We start from the raw sequence: 24,217 nt of genomic DNA, 5'->3' as shown, positions 1-24,217 counted from the left end.
AGCCAGCTACCTGAAGTAGTATGGAAACAAAACCAGAGTTTCCACGCCGGCCTTGAAAATGCCCACATAAACACATTTATGTCCTTCTGAATGGGAATATATAAAGGTTAGGGACACTTACTTGCAGGCTATTTATATATCTCCTCTCAGGATCTGAATTCCTAAGAGCCTTGGCCTTAGCTTTTTGCTCTCATACATGCAATATTTGGAACTAACGACAGGAAAGTGGAGAACCACGGCATTAACACCATTCTAATGCACCAGATTATTTTCCTTTCCCTTTTTTTTGAGCTGTTAGAGTATGCAAATGTTCCGTTAACTGGTCCTCATGTTTTCTCTTTATTGAATTGCTTTCACGATGGCGAATAAATATTCATAAAGAAGTGCGGACAATAAATCATTTCAAATAGTTCAAAGCCATTTTCTTCCTAGACTGCATATATATTCAGCTGTGACTCGCCTTTAATATTTCACTCAAAAAGAGAGACTTGTAGAAGGACAATACAGATAATGTGTCAAGTAGTAATTAAAGCAGGGGGTAATGATTAAAACCATTTTGATCTGCATTGTACTCTGTCAGATTCATCATCTCCTGTGTTTGTTAAGATGACTTTCTACTTCCTTTATACAGAAACTCAAAATAAACTTCTTTTTGAAGACACTGCACAGAACAAAAGAGTTTCAGCCCTGAGCTTGTGGGGTCCAGAGCCCTCCCCAACTCTGGATTCAGGTATCATCTCATCAGTACCATCCTTACAACATAAACTCAGCCAGCCACTGTCTCTGCTGCTAGCATTGTGCCTTCTCTGGGAAGTAGATCTAGATGTAGGGCAGAAGACAACCAAGGGCCACCCCGATATGTACAGGTACATGAAACCTGTCTCACCATTTAGATTTAAGATCAAAGCTCCAAAAGAAATTCAATTTAAAGATCTGGTTAGCTTATACATTTGGGGATCTTGGTTCAAATCCAAGTAACGATGATGTTCCTTGTCTCATTATATGCATTTTGGCTACTAATACACATATTTGGCCCACACTTATTATCTTTCATGAGTTGTTGCTAAGCCTTTCGGCCCTGATTCAACAGAGCACTTACATACAGAGTTAAATAAATTGCTTTAGGAAAGCATTCTTCTTTGTGTTTAATCTTGGGCAGACATTCAACTTTGAAATCAATGGGACTTATGAACAGCCCTGACCTTGGGGTCTAAATGGTTGCTGAATCAGTGCATTGACAGAAACATACTGGAAAAGATAATATCCATGTCTAATCAGAATTATAGTCTCTATTTTAATGGGAAATTACCCATAGATAACACATTATTCTGCTCAAGAAATCCATTTTATGGCATTTATTAGAAAGCCTTAATTCACGTTTTCTGTTTATGCCAAAGATACCAGATGAACAGTGTCATTTTTTGGTCATGTATCTGTAATACTCTTTAAATGAAGAAATAAAATACAGGAAAAGTGCTGGCACAAGGGGCCATTCCTAATTATTTACTAAGGCTTTCTCAATTGCCTGCCACATGGCAATCCTTCGGAGGACAGGCACATGGAAGGGGAGGCAGAGTGGTTCTGAAATCCCACGGACTTGAAGACCATGAAAGACCATGTTATGCAGTATCTAAACATGAAATGCACTCCAAAAAGCAACACTTCTAAGGCTGTCTTCCCAGTCTACATATGGAATTTTTAGTGATCATGTTTTTATTACACAGTGAAAGCAGCAAAAGTAAAGAAAAGTGGATGCTTCAGGTATCATGGTGTAGAGGTTATACAAGAGCAACTATGGCCAAATCTATGAGAGAAAGAAGCAGCTGGTAAAATAATTGCTGCTATGTTGCATGAAACGAACCACTTGTGCTGTTCTTAAAAACTTCTCACACTTAGTTCTTCTTTATTCTATTAGAAAGATGACAAACAGGGGCTCTTAGATGTTATTTGTAGAGTTGAAACACAGAAATTCCACAAATGGGAAGTAAATGATGATGGATCCTGTCATATAATCTAATTCAATGAATGACTATGAAGTTCATAAGACAATGCAGGAAGAACCAATGGGTGCTACCTCCCTGTACAACCACAGAGGGATACTGTAGTCCACGTTATTCCACTGGGTTCTGGGGGCAGAACTGGGGAAAAACACATAAAGAACAGCTGTAGAGCATTCACTTGGCTCACAGTGGTGGCGACTCCCACAGTCACCTGGATCTATCCTCATGCTGCCTACACTTGCTTTAAAGGTGATGAGTCAGGGATGCGCAGCTGCTTTACTGCATGCTTGTTGCATGAAAGCTCTGTGTTGCCTGCAAGCCTCTGAACCAAGGTCCCTTAGATCAAAGGACACACTGAAACAGGAAAGCACAGAGGGTCTTACCCTCCTGCATAACCCTAAAATTACCCCCAAAAAGGCAAAAGCTGAAGTTCCATCGCATGCTGTATCATCCACTCCACCCCAGGGGAGGGTGAGGTTGGAGCAAATCTGCCTTCTGAAACAGTTGCTGCTTCTTTAAGCTTTTGCCATAGATGGACATGAATTGGAGTTAAATTTGCTTAATTTAAGATCCCCTGTTCTCAATGAAATCAGTTAGTGTCTAGCAGGGGCAAAAGGCTTACAGAGCTCAATGGGAGCAAGAATAATTCTTTGCTGAGTCAAAGGCTTTTTACACTGTGAGAAGTTACTAGAAGGAATAATGGATCTGTGCTACGATGTTCGGATCCCCTTAATCAGTTCTTTAGTTTCTGCTGGAATCTTACTGATTTAAGGACCTTAATTCTAGAGGTGAGTTTTGCAACTGTTTTAAGGAGGCTGGGATTTAACTTCTTTCAACTTTCATGGTGCCTTCGATCAGAGCATAGTAATGATGCATGAGAATGCATGATCTCTATGGTGCATGTAACATAAAGGTCATAAGAAATAAATATTTCCCTTCTCACCTCACTAGTCCTTGCACCGTTATATCTTTTGAGGAACTAGAAAGAAGTCACCCGCTCCTTTTTCGTACCGAACAGTATCCCTGTGTGTCTATGCCCATTTGTTACAGTCATTCTCCTTTTTAACTTTATGAAGATTATTATTTGTATCTGCAAGTACCTTTGATGAATCTGCCTTTTGGCTTTATTTGCTGGTTTTGCCTGTCAATATTGGGCCAAATTCTTAATCAGTATTGATTTGCACTGATTTTGCTAGAGACAGGCTGACTTTTGACTGCTGAGTTGCTGGATGCTTAACTTTATATTCTAATCATTTCAGCTTTCTTCTTAATCCTTCTTTTAATAAAGGATTAGTTCATTCTTTTCAGAACATGTAATAATAAGAACCACCTTAAGGCATCCCAATCACAAGTCCTATAGATGCTCAAATTCCTATGTTTTAAACAACAGTTTAGCATATACTGTAATTCCTTATGGAGCAAAAGAAGTTCATGGTGTGTTACACCATGTTATCTTCACACCCTGATGCAGCACCCCGGCTAATGTGAGATAAAAATGCAACATAATGTGATTTGGAAGAAATACTTCTTAATGCTCACCCACAGAGATGGGGAAAGGAAATATATTTCCCCTATTAAAAATATTTCCCTTTTCCCATATTTACCTGGAAACCGCGAAACCACCTAAGAGAAAACTGGGTGGAAAGGACCACAATGCATCCCGCATTGCTGTTTGAATGATTTCATTAATTCACTTCATTCATTTCAAAGCATCTTTATCAAAAGGCTGTCTGGTTATGATTTTTCCCTTTTTTTTAAACTCCTCTTTTCCAGTGCTCTGGCTTTCCTCCAAGCAGGAGGATAGTTCCAACTCATAGCAGATGTAGACCATCCCCTAAGACTCAGGATCAATCAGACAGAAGGTCACTCTTCTCCTTAGCATCTTAAGATTGACTTTGGTTTCAAAGCCGGTTTTGTGTTCTGCAGACCCATTATTTACTCAAATAAGTGCTACAAAAGCAGCCACAGTCTGCTTAAAAATGAACAAAAATTGATTGAGTTTATACTCAAATGTAAACTATTCATCACAGAGGAATAAGGAAAAAAAGAGGCTCCTGATGCTGTGACAGAGTTAAAAGCAAAAGCTCCACATGGTAAAAAGGGCAAGTGAGAAGAGAGGGTGAAGAACAGGTGGCAGAAGAGAGACAAGGGGAAAGGGTAACAAAACAAGGGGAGAGGAGTATTGCAGGCAGCAGCTCACACCAAAGCAGCACGTGCAGCCCCAGCAGTGTGTTTGTGGCACTTCAAAACAGGTCTGACTAACTTTCCGAGATAGTAAAAGCAGAGTGGAAAGAGAAAGAGGAGGCGTGACAGCCTGTAGCAAAGAGTTGGAAGAGAGTTGAGAAGAAAAGCATAAGACACGCTCTGGTTATTTATACGGTCTCCCACACTTCTCTCTTTGCAAAACATCCTACGGTTCGGTTAGCTGGGGAGGTATGAAGAGCACAAGTAGATGCAATGGTTTACTGTGCTGATGTATCCTGTGACTAAATACTTTGATTTAGGATATCTGTGCTCTGAACAGCAGGTTTAATTCATTTATAAAATCATAAAGGTGCAAAGAAACCCCCCCCCCCCCCAACCCTCCTGTGGAGTGCAAATTTGCAAATTGATAACAGAAGTAATTTCTGTATTGCAGGAACTTCAGATGCCTCAGCTTCTCAAATAGGAATCAAGATGTTCTAATAGTAAAACTTGGCCCAGACTTGGATTTTAAGTACTTTTCTTCACATTTCTATTTGGTATCACTGTTTTATGGAAGAAATACACATCCTTGAGGTTCAGATACAATGAACTTCAGGTACATGTTGGGATGAAATTACACTTGCTGTTCTATATGACCAAAACAAGGAAACAAACTGAATTGATTCTGTCTTCAGGGAAGTTATCAGTAACAGAAATGGGTCCAGCGTCTATTTATGACTTTGCAGCAGGTTTAAAGGTCTCCTTTTGGGAAACTCTGTGTGTACAGCTCCCTCTGCTCCATGAGCAGGCTTCTGTCTGCACCTTGGGCTTGCTGATCTCAGTCCTTGGTGCACAGGCTTTGTGGGCAAGGGTTGTAAGGGGCATGTGTTGCTCTTACTTTTATTGAACTTGTAGGCTAAAACTGTACTTTGGGTTGTAAAACTCCATTCACTGTAGTTGCTCTGAAGTTGAGAGATGCACTCTTCCTTCTGTTTCAGTAGTTACTTAACAGGAACCATTTGTGATATAGCACTTGATGATGTTTTGAACTCCTTTCATACACCACATCCTTTTAAACATTCCTTGAAGTTGGTGGGACCTGACAGCTTGTTTAGTCAAAGGCTATCTAGAGTGATCCAAAGGATGGCTCAAATCTTAATGCAAAGGGGAATCCTTGTGGGCTCATGCCATATGCAGCAGCTTTCCCATTGGAGAAGAAATTGCTTGTCCCTTTGTTTGGGGTGCCTAAAGACTTCATCACTGGGAGACACAAAGCTTTGCTGAAGCTAACTGTAGGTGACTGGGCAAAATGAACCCCTCAAAGTGTCATCAATGAATGCCTTGATTTATGCACATGCAGTGTGTTTTGCAAACAACAGATTATCACAAATAATGAATGACCTTCAGTAAACAGAACACCAAATAATGATGTTGGCAGACATAGATTTTTTTGATAAACTGGATACTTTTTAAATAGATGTATTTAAACTGAAGAATGCAAAGCACATGCTGCTGTCCTGAAAGAAGAAGTATAAGGAGCTTTAATCTTCATTTCCCTGATGCTGAGCTTGTGTATAAGTATCCTACTTTGCCTCATAGAATCCCAGACTGGTTTGGGTTGGAAAGAACCTTAAGATCATTCAGTTCATAGCCCCTGACATGGGCAGGGACACCTCACACTAGAGCAGGTTGCTCCAAGCCCCTGTGTCCAACCTGGCCTTGAACACTGCCAGGGACAGGGCAGCCACAGTTTCTCTGGGCACCCTGTGCCAGTACCTCAGCACCCTCACAGGGAAGAGCTTCTGCCTTAGATCTAATCTGAACTTCCCCTGTTTCAGTGTGAACCCATCACTCCTTGTCCTACTGCTACATTCCCTGATGAAGAGTCCCCCTCCAGCACCCCTGTAGCCTCCTTCAGACACTGGAAGGCTCCTATGATGAATGCTCCTTTGCTGCTATGGAGGAGACAAGGCACAGCTGATGGGCACTGTGTTAGTGGTAGAATGCTCAGCAACCATTACCTCAGCAGAGTCTCTGGGCTCCTATGGACTAGTACAACTGAACCCTAACATAATTGAGAATCTGTCCCTAAATGATCTCTTAAAATGACAGGCATATGAACAGTCTGGTTTACCTTTAAAGTTGGCAATAGTTAATTGAGAGAGACATTAATCAATACTTGATGCAATTTAAACCTGATGCAACCAAGTTGTCTGTCTCTGGGACACTTTCCACCAGAGGTTTGCAATCTGCCTAGGACTCAATGGTATTTTGATGAGTAACATTTCTAGCAGGCTAATTTTCTAGCTAATTATCATCAAACACCCAGCCAGACTTTCTGCAATGTTAGATAGGCTTTGAAAAAAATTAATAAAGAGAATAAATCCCTTCAACCACGGGCAGAAGGGAATGACAAATTCATCACTATACAGATTCTCAAGTCTTCAACTTGTGGTTCATTACAATATGTGGGTGGTAAAATACAACATCTTATAGTTGGTAGGAAAAATAACTGATTTTGAAACTGAAAATCACAATCTGCAGATAGAGCCCAAAATTACATAAATAAGTGAAGTTGGAGGAATTTTAAATGGCAAACCGTGTGCTCTTCCAACTGAGTATGTTTTGGCCAAAGGGGTTCTATGCATTTTGGGGTTTGAGTGCTTTTTTTCAACCTTAAAGGGAAATAAAAAATCAACACCCTATGACATAGTTTACCAAAAAATTTCAGTTTTTTTATAGAACTTACATTACTTTTTTTTGCAAGTATATTACTTCTATTCCAAAACACTTTGAGGTTCCAGCTAGTCGTAAATATTTCTCATCTACTAGTCCCCTCTTCGTTTTGTTCTGTGGAAGCAGTAGGAGATGGAGGTAGAGACTTAATAGGAAAAACAGTCTCACTAGAAGCAGCAAAGCCAGCTCCGTCTCCCTGCCACAGCCTGCATCCTTCCACATAAATCCTGCTGATACCAAGGCTTGTCCCTCGCAAGATCACAACCTACATCTGCAGCAAGCAGTACTTGCTCAGTGTCACATTACTCAAGCAGTGCAAAATCAGCTCCAAGGGAAATTGTGTTACCATGGCTTTAATGGGGGGAGCTCATCATCTTTAAATGGCTGGCATGTACTTGCAAAGCACAGAACCCAAACCCAGAGATGACAGTTTAAGTATATGATGGGAAAATAACAAACAAGCGTAACAAACAGATGGGCCAGCCAGTCTGTTACAACGTGGTTCAACTGCAGGTCTGGCTGTGCGTGTGTAGGGGGGAGCTCCTTAGTCAATCTTAATTGTCATAGCTCCATTGACTTTGGTATTTACAGTAGTTTTATATGGTGAGGACTAATTTCTCTGTGATTGAGAAAGCATAAAAAACAAAAAGGCCTTTTAAATGCTTTTCTATCCAGTGACGGTGATGTAGGTTCCCTCTGCAATAGGTGTGAAATGACAAGTCTGCATCCACCTATGATCTCATCGTCAGTATTTGACAAGCCTAAAAAAAAAGAGCCCTGTTTTGGCTATAGAAGCTCTGGATGTAGGTGCAATGAGGCACGGGGGAGGGATCCTTCAAGTTTTGGGAATGTTTGAAGCAGGAGTTTGCTGTGTGGGCTAAAAGGGCTATATCTGTCCCCTTCTCTCCACATCTCCATGCATCCCAGCCAGGTGGAGATCGCACTTTCCTCCCCTGCTGTGGTGGCTGTACTCCACCTAAGTGCAGGCATTCTGCAGGAAGGTGTGATGCAGCTTACCCGAAAGTTTCTGTAACAATAGCTTATGATGCAGTTAAAGTAAAAACTTGCAACGTGTAGGTGCTACAATGACAAACGGGATAACTGGTCCAGATTTGCAGAAGGAACTTGGCTGAATATATTCCTCAAACAAACAAGCACCCCCCTCCAAACCAAACACCAGCAAGAAAACATGAAGACTTTTAACCTTTTTTCGGTTATTGTTTTTGGTTGGTTGGTTTTGTTTTGTTATTTTTACTTAAGATCTTAACCTTGCATGTGAGAAATCGCGCCCAGCATAATACAGCACGTTTTTGGTGAGACATACGCTTCAGGGTTCCATGAAAGGGGTTGGTTTTCTGTGTGAGACTTAAAGGTCTTCTACAACCTGGTTGATTCTATAATACTGTGTGCAATGATAGATGGACCAGAGAAATGATAGCATTGTGTGTGCAAGACACTTGTCTAGGAAAGGTATCATAAGGGCAACTGGTATGTGGTGGCTAGTGGTAGGTAAAGAGAGAGGTAGAAGTAATAGTTTTGGAGGCAATATAAATAAAAGCAAGAAATCAAGTTTTGAATCTGATCAAAATCTACAAATTCAGGCATGAGATTAGATAATGTAATCTTGGTTTATTTGCTGGGAGAGGGTTTATTTTATTAAAGCATAGTGCTATATATCAGTAGTCATTTTCAGTGGCAATAAGATGGTCTGCATCGATGGGTAATGTTTGTGATAAAAGGGTTAATTTCCAGAAGGAAACTGGTTTAGCTCAGATTTATCTTTTATCAGATTGACTCTGCTTGATTTGCTGTAGCGATCTAATATGACCTTGATTAAATTAGAGCGAAAATGATGATGCAGCCTGTTTGTGCTATTGACAATTGCTACCTTAGGCTCGAGTGGCAGTGAATTAACGCCTTGCCCATATTTTGCAAGGACCTTGGGTAGGAATTAATTCCTCCTATTCATTTTGCCTTGCCAAGAAGGTAATAACTGTGGCTGATTGTAAAGGTAGCTGTTTCTGAAGTGGTAAAATAGGCTCAAAACAGTCCAAGACAGATGACTAGCTTGCTATCAGCCTAGTAGTTTAGCAAGGGCATAAGGATGTCCTACAAGTCATTCATATTATCTAAGCTTCAGTTTCTTGAGCCAACAACCAAGGCTGGAGATAGCCTGTATCCATCATCTGATAAAAACAGCTGGGGGCTACAGCCACATCTGACACTTATAAGTGGAAATCAGAGCTCTTCTATGCAGTGTATAGGTCCTTGGTAAAAGTCAGCTCTGTGACAAGGTAGAGAAGAGATTTTCTTGAGCTTCCCCACAGAAAACATAGTAAAGTTTTTGCTCTTTTGCCCTATTTGCTGGAAGTTATAGTACAAAAGACGTACTGGTTAGTGCTTTGGAGGCTTCTACTTCTTTTCCAGCCCAAGCACTATGTTATCTTACAGCAATTATTTATGCAAGGTAAAGCACCATAAAACAATGTTTCTCCAGCAGTATTTCCTTGCTTATCTTAAAATATTCAAGTTAATTACCTGTGTCTGTTGGTGTTGATGGCTGTTATAAAACTCAAGTTATAGTTGTGGTCTGCTACACAGAGTACTGTAAAGACCTGAAGAAGACAGTGGCCTCTCTTAGAAAATGATTTTAATATATTAAAAGGCTGTAATATTATTATTTAAATAAGATGAACAATAAAATACTCATTTTTGTGTACTATAAGAACTAAATAAGAAGATGTCTGTTAATACAAAATTCATATATGCTCTTACACAGTGAAACAACTCATGTCACCTGTAAATTGTCATCTCTAAGCAAGCAAAAAGACAGGCTTCTGGGAATGCCATGTGTTATACCTATGCTAGGGAGAAAAGCGTTCACAGCAGACAAGGTAAGTGTATCCTTGTTTTGCTTTTAGCAAAAAACTAAAAAACCCCTAAGATTTCTCTGGTAAGCCTGCCTACTACGTTGGCTTTGCTTTTCATGAGGCAAGCATATAGCTCCCGTCAGTTGCTATGGTCTTCTTTTGTAGTGTTGTCATTAGTACTTTCATAATAGACTATGCAATGACTATCAGATTTCTTTCTTTGGTCACAGGGCATAGCTGAAGGTGTTAAAAGGTGTTAACCTAGCTTAGAACTGCTGGTCTGAGCCATGAGAGGAATGAGTATATTGTGGACACAAAGGCTTAAGTAGCTTAAGTACACTTAAGTTGAGTTACCATCACTTATTGTTATTTCTTCTAGGAAAACACAAAGCCATTTGTTCTTTTTTGAACTCCTAAATAAGACCAATCAAAACACATCGAGTTTGTTTGCAGGATGTTAATCTGGTGGCATTTTTTCTCTACAAAATAGTAATTTAAAAACCAACCAGTGGCCACAGTTTATAAAACATATGTTTTGTGAGGCATTTGAAAAGCTATCAAAGTTCAAACCAGTTCTGCGGCAACTACAGACATCCGTAGTAAAAACTGGTAGCATGTTGCAAATCATTCAACAGACCAGTTTACCTTGTCAGGATCTCAGGAAAGCAACAAAACTACAGAAACCCTGGAAAAAAATATTGCTGATCTCCTACTGATGCTCCTGCTGCTGTTGGAAGGGGTGAATTCACTACTACCCCTGGTAGTGTTCAGGGGTAGGTTGGACAGAGCCTTTGGTGACATGGTCTAGTGTGACGTGTCCCTGCCCATGGCAGGGGGTTGGAACTGGGTGATCTTAAGGTCCTTTCCAACCCAAACCAGCCTGGGATTCTATAATCTGAATGGAGAAACACTTGCTGTTGCCAGAAGTTAGGTATGTAGTAAAGTTCTCTAATAGCTTGACAGTCTGACTTGTTGGAGATTTGGAGACCTCTGCCCATTTTCCCCACTGGGGAAAAATGGCTGGAAGGTCAGTTTGTACAGACAGCAGCCAGTTGACATGTAGAGGAATCTCTAGTGAACTGGGCATCAGTTTGTCCTACTTCACTGCTGCACGATGAAATGCCTTTTTTCGAAAGGCAGACCTTACCCTTGCCAGAAACTTGCTGCCACAGGGAATATAGAAGAAGCAAAGAATGTAGTCGACAAGATCTGAGCACAAATGGTCTGATCCTCCAAAACCAAACTTGTTTTTATTCTTCTCATCCCAGATGTATTTTCTGTTTTGTGTCCAGAAAGGCTGATTTGATCTGATGTAACTCTATGGCTGCCCAGTATCTCTAAAACTAAGTCCAGCATACTCTTCCTGTAAATTATTTTCAGCCTCCCCCTCCCCAGGTTCAACATTCCCAAATCCCATCTTAATCTGAGGTCTGTAGCTGCTTTTATCCAGGGAAGACTCATGCTAAATGTGGATACTTTTTAGTTTAAACACTCAGATTTCCTGACTATTCTACCTAGCTAAGGACCACCAGCATGGGAAGCACATTAAGAGACTGAAAATAATTTGAGGCTCATATAGAGAAAAAACTTTCAGACCAGGGCAAACCCAGGGCATCAATTCAGCAGTTCTCAAGCTTATTAATAAGTACAGGGTTTGTCTACACATATCAACACTGGAGATTGGGGGGGGGGGGAGCAGACAGATTTTTCCATCCCCTAAAATATCCTAAAGAAACATTTGGTGGAATTTAAATAGGAAAACATTATGCTATGCCAGAAACAAGTTTTACTTTTTAATATTTTTTTTTTAATTGCACGATAGTAGTTATCAAAAGATGTTTGTGGTGTGAAAATATGTGGGTTCTTTCTTGATGATTTTTTTTCTTCCTCCAAGATGATCATGTTGAAACTTGTGGTTCTTGCTACGTCTAAAAAAAACATGAAGCAGTTTAGGAGACAAGCTCTTGTTTACGCTGACACAGATGGCTGGAATAAATTAGTGGACTCACTAAAGAACAGTTCATTTTAGTTTAAAATGCATTTGGACACTTCTCAAAATTCACATGGTGACCATTTTCTGTTATTTATTCATCTAGTTGTGCTTTACAATTCCATGCCCAAAGGCTATGTCTGAGTAATGGTCAGAGTTTCCTCTTAATGGACTTTTATCATTATGTATATCTCATTTGTACTCCTGTGCTGCAGCCAACCATGGGCTATCCTGTGCAGCTACTCTTTCTGGAGACTGGTGCAAATCCAATTGCAACCAAGCAGATTAGAAAAACAAGGTAAACTTCACTACTGTGAATGTTCTAAATTGAGCATTTTCCCTAAATCAGTGAAGAAACGCATGAAGTTGTAACTACATACTTCAACATCAGTGCTGCTATTTAGAATCACAGAATCAACTAAGTTGGAAAAGACCTTCAAGATCATCAAGTCCAACCTTTACCTCAGGACTGCCAAGCCCATCACTAAACTATGTCAGTTTGGGAGAGGCTGTGAGAGCAAAGCTTCCCAAATTAACTCTTCAATTCCAATCCCCCTGGACTGGATCAGGATGAGGGAGGACAAAGCATAACTGTTACTCTATGGCTCTTCACTTATGGACTATTCAGAATCACCATCTTCCTCACACGTCAAATTTTTCACATGTACATACTTGTTTCCTCCTTCAGTGCAGTTAAGACATGCAACATGTGTCTTTGCAATTGATGAACCTGGCACTCTAATCAGTGGGGCTACTTCTTTCAACTTTAATAGTGCTTTGCATTGTACTGGCAAAGTCACCACCACTACTACTGCAACTCCTAGCATAAGGGAAGAAATCAATCTAACATCTGAAAAGCTGTTGAGAGCCTTCAGAAGTAGCTTGTCATCTTCATGGAATTTTCTTGCTAATCCCATTTCTCTTGGACCTTTTGTGTACTGGATGTATCACCTTTACACTGTTGTACTCCAGAGTTCATAAGCCAAATTGAGATGTCAGAAGCAGCAAGTAACTAAAATAAACTGGCACAGTGAGGTGCTCAAAGGTAAAGAGCAACCTGGGTTCACTTCAGGATTTCCTGAATCCCATGAATTTGACAGATTAAATTGCTTAAGTGTTGTGAGTAATCTGGATTGCTAAATCAGATGCCGGGAAATACTAGCTCTGAGACTGTAACCATCACTCTTCATTGCATACAATGAGTGAGGAAACTGGTCCTGGGATAAAAAGTATATGATCAGAGGCCCAATGTCCAAGTTACAACTGCACAGCAAATTGAAGTCTGGAAATGTCCTGTCTTTCTAGTGCTTGGACTGATGTGAATCAGAGGCAGTTGTGAGGCAGAAGTGGGGACTTGCTTGTATGGAATGTCAGTACACTAAGACCTTCAGGCTCCCTAATACATTACTGCCAGAATTTGAATGCTGAACTTTCAGAGTTTACAGTTTACCCTTTTAAACTTGCAGATTAACTACTGCAATGGCTGGCAGAGGAATCTTTTCTTTCAGATTGCAGGTTGTGTTTCTGCAACCATTTGAATTCGAAGGGCATGGCCTTGCTTGCTGCCTGCTGCCCAACTCTGCCCTCCCAGCACAAGGCTGTTGCTGCTGTGGTGGCACTGAGTGCCTGGAGGTTCTCAGAGAAAGTTCATTTGCGGCTGTTTCTTTGGCATATGAGCAAATTTTACCTGAAGAGCACAAGGAACAAAATGTTAATGGCAATTTTCAAAAACCTATAACTCAACCAAGCCTCCACAACATTTCATGCCAGAAACGAAAGGTCTTTAGCATCACTGCTGTTTCTGCTTTCAAAACCCTGCTGAGGGGCTGCAGGGATGAAGGGAGATGGTTAAGAAAGAATAAAATCAGAGGCTTAGAACTTCTTCAGGGGAAAAAAGCCCAAACTATATTTAGGCTGTGTAACATGTCTGTTATTAAAATTTCATATAATTTCTGCTTTAGAAAAGTGGGAATACTTGTATTCTGATGGATGTTGTGCATGTCTCCCTATTTGTGCTCATTTATCTCCTGAAACAAACTTTAGCTGTACAGATGCTCAGTGCTGATAAAAGCACTATTTGCCACAGCTGAGAGTCCAGAGATCAGAAGGGTGATCCCTCCCAGACTGCTGGGGGAAGCTGGCAAAGTGCAGCAGGCTGACATAGACTGGCTGGCTGCCACATTTTGCAGACAGTAAGTTGATCCCCAGAAGAAATGTGTGGAAGGGGAAATAAGAGAAGCCCCCTTTACCTAGAAACACAAACTGGGAGGTTTTCAACCACAAGGGTATAGCTGAATCCCATTCTCTGACCTGTACTTACTGGAAGAGTAAGTCCCGCTTAATTTGGATGAGAAACTGCTGTTGACATAGAATTTAAATGATGTTACTATTTACTGGTTCTACATGGCAAAAATCCATGGCTTGGTAAAAAACATGGGAGGAAACCAAGGATTTATAACTTGCAAAGCAAAGGAGAAGAGGTATGTGACAATGCTTATGAAAAAGTAGAGGTTTGGCCCTTAGTGCCATGGGTTAGTGGTGGCCTTGGAAGTGCTGGAGTGAAGGTTGGACTTGATATTAAAGGTCTTTTCTAACACAGGTGATTCCATGATTCCTCAAAAGGCTGTTACCTTTAACAGCTGAAAACCAGGCAGGACACAATGAAACTGGAGAGTCCAGTGACTGCTTGCTAGTCTCTTTCAATGTCGCTGCTCCTCAGGAACATATGGATGTGAACTGTAGACACGAAGTAGTTTATTACTTCATATACACAGAATATTCCTTGTGCAAATGACTTACGGGCCTAATGCATTTGTATAGTCAATATACACACAACTAAACTCCCCAGCTAGCATCAGAGACCGCTGAGGTGCTCAGCAGTGTTGACACTAATGAAATGAACCAAGGACGCTTGGATTTGTAGGAGATACGTACTACCAATGCAGGGAATCCTGCTTCTGATTATCCTGCATACACTTGAGGCACACAAAGACCACACTCGTATTTGTCCACATTACCAGGGAAACAGTCTCCACTGGACACTTGGAAAGAAAGGGCTCATTTACAGAGATGGGAAGAAATAAAATACTTAGAAAGCAAAGAAAATTTTCCCTTCTATTCTGTAAAAGGTATTTGTAAACATGAAAGGAAGAGAAAAGGCAAACCCTGTTCTCTACTGCACCCAGAACAGTGTTCAGAAGCTACTCTAGACTTTTTCAGGCTTTTCATAAAGCAAATAAGAATGGCAAGTTCCCCCATCGCTTTTTAAATGCTTTTAAAGCTGTAATAAAGAAGGGAGAATGAAAGCTAACCGGATAAAGTGAGTGCTGTAAAGAGTATGTTAAAGACCAGATCTGAGAATGCAAGAAGTTGTCTGGCATGTAACTAGGAAAAATCAAAGATTGGTCTTCATTAAGGCTCCTCTATTGTGAAATCGGGAGAAAAGCTCTTGTATTTTGGGGGATTATGCATGTGGCTACTTGGAAGTGCTGTCTAGGAATCAATGTTATGGTGTCGGCTGGTTTCTAAGGTAGAACTTCTGGGTATATTGCAGTGGAAATGTTTATTTTGGTGATACCCAAATATTGTGTCTGTGGAACTAAAGGACTGCAATGTTTGGGTGCAAAGAGACTTAAGAGAGCCCAGAGGCTGTGTGACCTGCCCTGCTTGCCCCTCTGGCTCTCCCTGTGCAGGGTGGCTTCTGAGGGTGGGGATGCTCCTTGAGGAGGTGCAGAGGAGGGATGGCTCAGGCTTGATGTCTCTGTGGGGAGCAGGGTGAAGGTCCAAGGAGAACCCGGGCCGGTGACACTGGGAAGGTGTGCCTGTAGAAATCATGGAATCAACCAGGTTGGAAAAGCCCTTTAAGCTCATCCAGCCCAACCCTTACCCCAGCACTGCCAAAGCCACCACTAACCCATGGCACTGAGGCCTCGTCTCCACGGTGTGTGAACACTTGCAGGGACGGTGACTCCAGCACTGCCCTGGGCAGCCTGTTCCAATGCCTGAGCACCCTGTGGGGAAGGAATTGCTCCTCAGCTCCATCTAAACCTCCCCGGGTGCAGCTTGAGGCCGTTTCCTCTTGTCCCATCCCTTGCTCCTTGGGAGCAGAGCCCAGCCCCTCCTGGCTCCATCCTCCTGTCAGGCAGTTGTAGGGAGCGATCAGGTCCCCCCCGAGCCTTCTCTGCTCCAGACTGAACCCCCCAGGTCCCCCAGCCATTCCCCATCACACTTGTGCTCCAGGCCCTAAACCAGGCTCCGTTGTGAAACCAGGGTGAGGGTTTGCCCTGACCCTCTTCCACTGTGAGGAAGCAGGGCGAGCGATGGCGGAGGCGACTGTGGTGTGCGTGTGCGTGCACCGAGATGGGGCTACGGCGAGCCACGGGGTCGCGGCCGAGCCGCGGACACCCGCCCTTTGGGCAGCGACAGCCGAGCCCCACCCTCTCCCCTCCGCCGGGGTTTCGGTGAAGCGCCGCGCCCTCTCCAGCCCCTTCGCCCCTGGGCTCGCCCCGGCGCGGCTCTTACCCGCCCACTTGGGCGTTGCTGTCCGGGCTGTCGGCTCCGCCTCCACCCGCGCTTTGCTCCACTCCGGGGTTGCGGGGAGCCTGGGGAAGGCGGTGACGTTGTGGACACCATGGCTCGTGTGCTGAGCCGGGACACGGTGGACATTGAGGTACCTACGCGCCCTTGCCGGGACTGTGCGGCTGTCGATAGCGGGGAGGGGGCCGTGTCTGCCGCCGAGCGGAGGAGGCCGGGCCGGGAGCACCGGCAAAGTTTGACTGCGTTAGGAAGTGCCTCTCCGCTGTGGCCGCTGCGCATCGCCATACCGGGGCAGCCGCGGCCCGTGCCGGGGGTACTGGGCACCGCTGCGGCTCTCGCCCCGGGCGGCTGAGGGGTGTGAGGGGTCGGCACCCGGCGCCTTCCCCTTCTGTGTACCTCCGCGCCGGCCGGGTCGGAGGCTGGGTCTGGGCTCGCCCCGTTGACGCGGCGCGGGAAGGCTGCGCGGGGGCCGTGGCGGTCTCAGAGGCCCTGAGGGCTGGGTCCTCTCACAGCGCCTTGACCTCGGAGGTGTGCAGGCCCTCCGCTGCTCCCCGTCCTGTCATGGGCCATGCACAGTGTCTCCTGGCAGGAAAACGGTTGCTTTGGATGCTGAACGGGATGGCAGGAGGAGCACCCTTGCTGCCAGTGCCTTCCAGACTTCACAGTGGGATTTACTGGTTTTGCACGGTGTTCTTTGCTGCAGGTCGGATTGGGAGCTTGAAAGTAGGGTCTGGACACGGCCTGATGTAAGGTGGAGTGGAGCCCAGGGAGTGCAGCATAAGGTGGTGAAGTCCTGCTGGTGGGTGCCAGGTTGCATGCTTGGGACTCAAAAGTAGCTTTCCCCCACCTTGTACTTGGCTGTAAGCTTCAGTTCTTTTAAAGAGCCGAGTAAAAACACAGTGATGATAACCTAAGTTGTAGCTTGACAGTTTCCTTCCAGCCAGGCACAACTTTTTGCTGTGGTATCCCTTTAAGTTTAAAGTACTAGGTTTAGTTTTACTGCAGCTCATTGAGTCATAACATGCAGATGTGCACAGCAGAAGCTTGAATACACCTCTGGGTCACTTGTGACTGAACTTTAACACAGTGAGTTCTCATATTGATTTGTTTTGTGTCCAGTACGTTTACTATCTGATCTGTTGTTCGAACTGTGACAGATGTCCAGAAATGGTCTTATAGATACTCTGTTAAAATGGGAACGTGGAATGGATTGGAAGAATGAACTATCATAAGTCTTCCTGGCAGTTAGGGAAGCACCGTGATAAGAAATCAGTCCTGTTACCAGCTCAGTGCTTTCAGAGTAGCCAATCTGGGGTTTTTCTGCAAGTGCTGAAGTTCATTTCTCTGTGACAAAAGTTGGATTTTAGCAGGGCAGACTTTTGAGTACTTTCTTCCAATTTTTAATGCAAAATATTGCTGGGATTATGTTGTTTTCATTTCTGGATACGTATGGCTCGGATTCAAAGAGCAATATGTTATTGTAGCATCACGTGTTGGTGATAGTATGCAGCATTACGTGATTTAGGAGAGTAACTGATGGAGTCTGAAAAAGGCTGATATTCACTTTGCTCTCAGGTTGAAAATAGAAACTTTGCTCAGTATCTCCCTGTGGTTTTGTTTTCAGCACTCATTGAAATCAAGGCAGACCACTTCTAACTAAATGTATTGTCCTTTCCCCAGCTGCTGGAATAAATTTAGTCACTGTATGGTTTGTCTCCCAGATGACTATATCAACATTTATTGATAGTCTAATTGCAGTGCTTGTTGCTGGGTTTTGGGTTTGTTTTTTCCCTGCATGGGACTTTTTTGGGGGGCAGAACTAGTGTACTTTCAATAAAGCAAGTATTTTATCCTTTTATTTGAAGTAGAAGAGTGTATTTGAGCCAAGCCTATCTAATTGTAGATAAATACTCCCAGAAATACGCTTTTTGAGTGGAGAAGTCCATCAACATGAGCACTGGCAGCAGAACTTCACTATTTTGGTCACTTTCTTGGCTATGGTATAAAACCTGAATGAAATATTTCATGAATTCAGTGGTCAGCCTTGCAAACATGGTTCATATGATGAAACTATTAAGTATGGCCTTTGGAGGCTTGGTACTACTTTATCATTTATTTAGATAGTTAAGGCTGGATGAAAAGACTGATATTGGTTAAAAGGGGAGGCAGTCTGAGCTAGAAGTAGTTAAACTTACAGCCAGTTCTCCAAGTTATTTAAACAAATGTAAGTCCCAGGAAGCTGTCCTTGAGGAATCTTGTCCTCCCTTGGTTGGCTTAGCGAGCAGCTTCACCTCCTGAGCAAATCTTCTGGCCTAACTCAAACAGTTGAAGAAATTCCACAGATAATCTTGTTCTAAAAGTCTGCTTTCCAAATGGTGGAAGATGAGGAGGTTGTGATTAAAATCCAGGGTCTTCTCCAAAAACTGTTAGTTACAAAAAACCCCACCCCAAAACCCAACCCAAAAACCAAACTACAGCAAAAACACTTCCCCAAAACCCAAACCAAACAAAGAAATCCCCACACTAACCACCAGCTTCCCAAACTCCAAACACTGCCTTTGTTTAAATCTGGTCAGCTCTATCAGAATGTCCTGCAAATATTCCCCGGGTGCAGGAACAACGATGTCTGCAACTGCCTGACAGGAGGCTGTAGTGAGGTGGGGTTGGTTTGATCTCTGCTCCCAAGGAAGAAGGGATGGGACAAGAGGAAACGGCCGTCAAGCTACACCAGGGAAGGTTTAGATGGAGCTGAGGAACAATTCCTTCCTCCGAGGGTGCTCAGGCATTGGAACAGGCTGCCCAGGGCAGGGCTGGAGTCACCGTCCCTGCAAGTGTTCACACACTGTGGAGACGAGGCCTCAGCGCCACGGGTTAGTGCTGGCCTTGGTAGGGCTGGGCAATGGTTGGACTTGACTATCTTAAAGGTCTTTTCCAACCCAGGTGATTCTGTGTTTCTTTGATTCTAAACTCTAAGCAAAAGGGAAGAAAGTGCATTTCGAAATAGCTCCAGGTGAGAGTACTTGGGTGGATGGTGCAGGGACTTGTGTTGGTTTTTTATTTATTTCATCTCTAGAGTTTCATAAGAAATGATGAAATTATGGTCTGAGGACAGCATTCCCTTTCTAACTTGTAATATGGAACTGTGTTAAATGTACATTCAAACTCCAGATAGTGTTTACAGGCTTCAGACATACCTCTCCCAGTGATACTCTGGGGAAGTAGGTTCCTTTTTTCCCCCCTGTTTTTAGCTGATTCCCTACTATCATTATGTGGAAACTGTACATAATTATATCTGCTGGAAGCTTCAGGGTTCTTTAAAGAGTTAAAATTGTCAGATCAAGTGCTCTGAAATTAATGAATGGCAAAACTGTGAAGTACTGAGTAAATCTTAACTTAGTTTATTGTGTTCATGCAGGATAGCACAACCCTGAATGACTTATTTGCTGTTTTTTTTTCTGTGTTTTCCTGACTGCATTCCAGGCTTTCTCTGCAGTCCCTCTGGTCATCTCATTTGGTTATGGATACTTTGGTATTTCAATTTGATATTTTGGTATTTCATTGGGGGGTGGGTACTTTTTAGCTCTTTGCCATCCTGTCTTACAGCTGGTGAGAGTGGGTCTCAGGGTCTCTTGTGAGGGCTTCTAAGCAGAGCAGAGATGCTTTGCTACACTGTCACAAACCTGAAACATTGCCAGTGAGCTAATACACACGCTGAACATAACTGAGTGTGAAACAGCATTATCATTCTTACAGTAGGAAGAGAGTACGTTGGCATTTCACGGATCTAACCTTACCTCTGAATCATCTCCTGCATATGTTTAAAGGGGAGTTGGGTGTTGATGAATGGGTAATTCCTGGCTGGGCCAGCAGCTGTGTGCCTAGCATGCTGTTAGAGCTGCTCCAGATTGTAGCACTGATGCCTGACTTGTGAGGATAAAAGGAATGGTGTGAAGGGCTAGAGCCATGTTCTGAAATACTGGAATTACCTGGGTAGATTTGTGGTGCTTTCACATACAATATAATGAGCATCTTCACTGTAACTTTGTCAGGCTTCATTTAGCTTTAGAAAGTATCTTAAATCACGTGTTTTTGTTTGAAAAGCTATACTAAAATTAATCCATGTAGCTTATTTCGTGTTCCTTTAGAAAGCTAACATTTGTTGTGCTCCTTGTGCACTGTACTCTTATTTCTGTGGTGGTGTAATCCATAGGTATCAGTGAGCTGCTGTTTCCTATTGTGGGCAAAAACTTCACAAGCTACAGTAATTTCAGGGTGAAGAGGAGTGTTTCTTAAGGGCCAGACTGCCCATTGTGTGCTGAGTTTTGAGTTTCTTCAGCAACATGATACCCATTGCTCTCAGAAAGGCTGCTAGTGAAGGTGGAATGAAGGTATAGCCTGTTAGAACAGCTCATCAGGCAGCTGGTTCCAGGGTCAGGTGGCGGGGAAATGAGCCACCTTTGCTCCATGCTTCCTCCTGCATGTAAAGGCTGCCTGCAAAGTGCCTCTAAGCCTCAAGGAACATTTATTGTCCAACCTGTGGTTTCCATGCTGCTTAAAGTAGCAGGTTTGGGAGCAGTGATGGTTCTTCATCAGGTTCTTTGATCAGGCATTGGAACAGGCTGCCCAGGGCAGTGCTGGAGTCACCGTCGCTGCAAGTGTTCACACACCGTGGAGACGAGGCCCTCAGAGTCATGGGTTAGTGGTGGCTTTGGGAGTGCTGGGGAATGGTTGGACTTGATGATCTTAAAGGTCTTTTCCAACCCAGTTGATTGCATGATTCTGTTCTATGATTCATTCCCTGGGATATATAGTTGGCAGGTGCTACAAAGCACTGGCTGTGCCATCAAGGTAAGCAAGTTTTGCTTGTCAGGTTTATTCCTCTCCCAGTACAAATGGACTGTAACAGTGAAAGACTGCAGGTAACAAAGGTGATGCTTTGAAGGTATGTCTGAGAGCTGAGCTCAGTGCCCTTTAATGTGGGAAGCAGGGCAAGGACTGAAAAGTAAAGAGTACTGTAAACCCACAGGAAATTCCCAGTAAGAGAGCAGGGAATCCTACTGGTCAGCGTGGCTTGCAAAACTGATGAGCGGGTGGATGTTCCAGGCTGATGGCTGTGTCTTCCTTAGGTCATTTGAGGAGCAATCAGTGAGGAAACAGAACTTCCTGTTTGGCTACTTTTGTTTGATGAATTTCTCAAGCTCTTTTATTGGTTTATAGTGGTTTTATTGCTATAAGTAAACACTTAGCTGAGTGGAACAGCAATTGTAGCATGGTTACTAAGACCTTGTGGAAGATTGCAGACCACAATTAGATCCAACGTTTTATTTTGAATGGTGTATATGCAAATCATGTTGATGCTCAAAGAGTTATTATGGTCTTGCCTCCACTGCTGATAGTCTGCTAAACTGAAACACTGACATTCAGTCAAGTCCTTCAAAATAATGATACTGGGGGAAAACCCTAAGAAGATCTACTCCTGTGCTTGTCTTTTTCCTTCGACCTTTGAGTTTTAATGTTATTCATGAATTCAATTTCCATTCTACTCTTATCGTAAGAAGGTCTTTAAAATAAGACCTGCTCCTCCCATCTTTTCTCATGGCTGGGACTTGGGAGTTGTCACTGCTGTTAGCTCTGAAAACAAGAAGGAACTGAAATTCATTTTCCTTTTAATTATGTAAATGGATTTCATGCTGGTTTCATGTTGTAGCCGGGACTTTTCATAGCCTGGACTTTAATTTTATTCTTTTCTTTGCCTAACATTACATCCTTTCAGACAGTAAAACTGTATGTTGAACTAGGAAGCTGAGATCTGTAAAGCAGATCCTGTATGCAATCTTGTAAGGCAGGATTTTGCCCATCAGATGTGACAAGAGTGCAGTGATGCAGTGTGGTGTTTTGAGATGCATTTGAAAGGTTTTAGCAGCAGGGCAGAACTTGCAGAGTTTTTAGTGCAGCTCAGTGGTGGGGCTGTATCTGGTGGACTGGGATTTGCTTGGGCCTTAAGGTTACATAGTGCTCTCTATACTGCCAGCATGGTAGGATATACCTACTACATGCATGGTGCAGTTTGTGCTACCCAAAGGCACACGCTACTGCTTTTCAAATGGACAGTTTATAAAAATCTGCTCTCCATCTTCTCCTGTACCATTTTTTCAGTGTCACTAGCGTGACCCAGGGAGCACAGATGTACCTGGCACTGCGTTGGGAACACGCTCCTTAAAATATTGAGGCAAGCTGAAATGCTTGGTGGTTGCACACAAGCTGCATTGAATGTGTCCTGTTTGTTCTGGCTATGCTAACCCTTTGACAGCACAGAGTTCAAATCAAAACCTGCTTTCTCTCCCTCCCTGGTTGCCTGGCAACCTCTTTCCTCTTATTAGCATATGATTTCTATTCCTTTTTTATTTATCAGTACAGTGTTACACACTCTGCTCCCTGCCCTGTGTTGTCGCCTTTGAGAAGAGCAGAATTTGTGCCTTTATATGAGTATGTGATTTGGCAAAGAAATCAAACATTTGGGATTAGGAAACCTTTAGCCATAAATGGCTTTATCAGAAACTCAGAGGGTGGTGTTTGTGTGGGCATGTTATTTAAAGTCTTTTCATTTTCATTTGCTGTCATTTGTATACCAAGGGCAGAATTCTTCTGGAAGATGAGCACAGCATAGATCTCCAGCGTCTTTACATGTGCGGAGCATCAGTTTGTGAAATGTGCCAGCAGAGACTGGATATACAGATCTTGGTGGGCATTTTGTCATCTCCGTGTGTATGCAGTTCAAACACGATGCCATCATTCCAAATGTAAATACAACAAGATCGGATACATACAGGTCAAATTGGGACTGGGAAGGAAGCAGGTAAAGAAGTATGTGGAGGAAATGAACTAAATGTTTTGGGTTTCTTATTTCTAATAAGCATTATAATAAGAACAACAACATTTTGCCTTCAAATTGGCCATATTTCTTCGATGAAATAACAGGTGATTCAGACTGGGTCTTAAGTTTAAATTCCTTTTTTTTCTGTTCATAGACAACTGTAAGAAATACTGGAATCTTTGTTGTTGCAGATGGTAAAGAACATAGGATTCATGTGGGCAAGGTTCTTTAAATATCATGAGAAAAAATCAACAGCCACATCAAAAATTAGAAGACACAGAAATAATGAAATGGCAAAGCAAGTACATTTGGGGACTGCTTAGATCAAGATGCGTATAGGATTTTTTTCCTAATATTATCCAAAATCATAAGCTGTCACCCAGTTAAGTCGCAGTAGAATCCCCATTCTCAGCCCAGACTGACACTAAAGTTTTCTTTGCATGCAGGAAGAATGCAAGAATCTCTTTGTGAAGCAATTCCAATATGTACTTTGTCCCTCAGACATCACTTCATAACCCTCCCTAACTGCTTTACAACAGAAGAGGGGTTTATTCCCCTTGGAAATGTATCATCTGGATGACTAGCATGTCTGTGTCAAACCCATGAGTGTATTTGTGAAGGACTTAGTGTTAGTGGAGGTTCCACTAAACAGCGGTAGGCCTTAGCCAAAGGCATCAGACGTTTCAATTCCCTCAGATATGAGTTTATGAGCACACATTGTGAGTAGTGGGAGGTGACTTACTCCATCTGATAGTTGTAGAATGTCAACCTTAGTTGCTCAGACTAACAAACTAGATGGGGAGGGGGGGAGGAATACATCCATACTTTTGTGTAATCTCAGAACTAACCTCAGAACAAATAACCTCCTTTTTCAGCATCCTTATTTTCTTATGCTGTAACTGAGTTAGGCAATTTCACTTCTGACCTCTTATGAAACATCTGATCTCTTTACCATGGTCAGAGGTGCCTCACTAAGCCAACATGGAGTTTTGAGTGGATTTAGCTCTTGCAGGGGCATCACCATTTG

At 42.7% G+C, this 24,217-nt stretch overlaps 1 protein-coding gene and 2 long non-coding RNA genes across 4 annotated transcripts in view; 2 read left to right on the top strand and 1 right to left on the bottom strand.

Annotated features, from left to right (window-relative positions):
- The first annotated feature begins 2,657 nt into the window (after positions 1-2,657).
- Positions 2,658-9,805, top strand: LOC130595769 (uncharacterized). The gene is made up of 3 exons (XR_008971390.1): positions 2,658-2,788; positions 3,774-3,862; positions 9,700-9,805. It is a non-coding gene; the product is annotated as an uncharacterized LOC130595769 (long non-coding RNA).
- A 2,965-nt stretch (positions 9,806-12,770) lies between these two features.
- LOC130595772 (uncharacterized) lies at positions 12,771-14,872 on the bottom strand. Its single transcript, XR_008971393.1, has 3 exons — positions 14,715-14,872; positions 14,411-14,516; positions 12,771-12,997 (listed from the first exon to the last, which is right to left on the bottom strand). It is a non-coding gene; the product is annotated as an uncharacterized LOC130595772 (long non-coding RNA).
- A 1,438-nt stretch (positions 14,873-16,310) lies between these two features.
- The window catches only part of DPYD (dihydropyrimidine dehydrogenase), a 346,003-nt gene continuing 338,096 nt past the window's right edge, over positions 16,311-24,217 (top strand). For both annotated transcript variants that reach the window (XM_057402775.1, XM_057402774.1), the window contains exon 1: positions 16,311-16,449. In XM_057402775.1, the coding sequence (XP_057258758.1) occupies positions 16,411-16,449 (39 nt within the window). In that variant the 5' untranslated portion in view covers positions 16,311-16,410. The remainder of the gene's footprint in view (positions 16,450-24,217) is intronic.

The sequence above is a fragment of the Pezoporus wallicus genome, unplaced genomic scaffold, assembly GCF_028554395.1.
Source record: "Pezoporus wallicus isolate ANWC-B61680 ecotype Strahan unplaced genomic scaffold, APGP_CSIRO_Pwel_v1 contig_8333, whole genome shotgun sequence".
Taxonomy (NCBI): Eukaryota; Metazoa; Chordata; class Aves; order Psittaciformes; family Psittacidae; genus Pezoporus; species Pezoporus wallicus.
The sequence above is the reverse complement of the archived record's forward strand: the minus strand, read 5'-3'. Positions and strand labels throughout refer to the sequence as shown.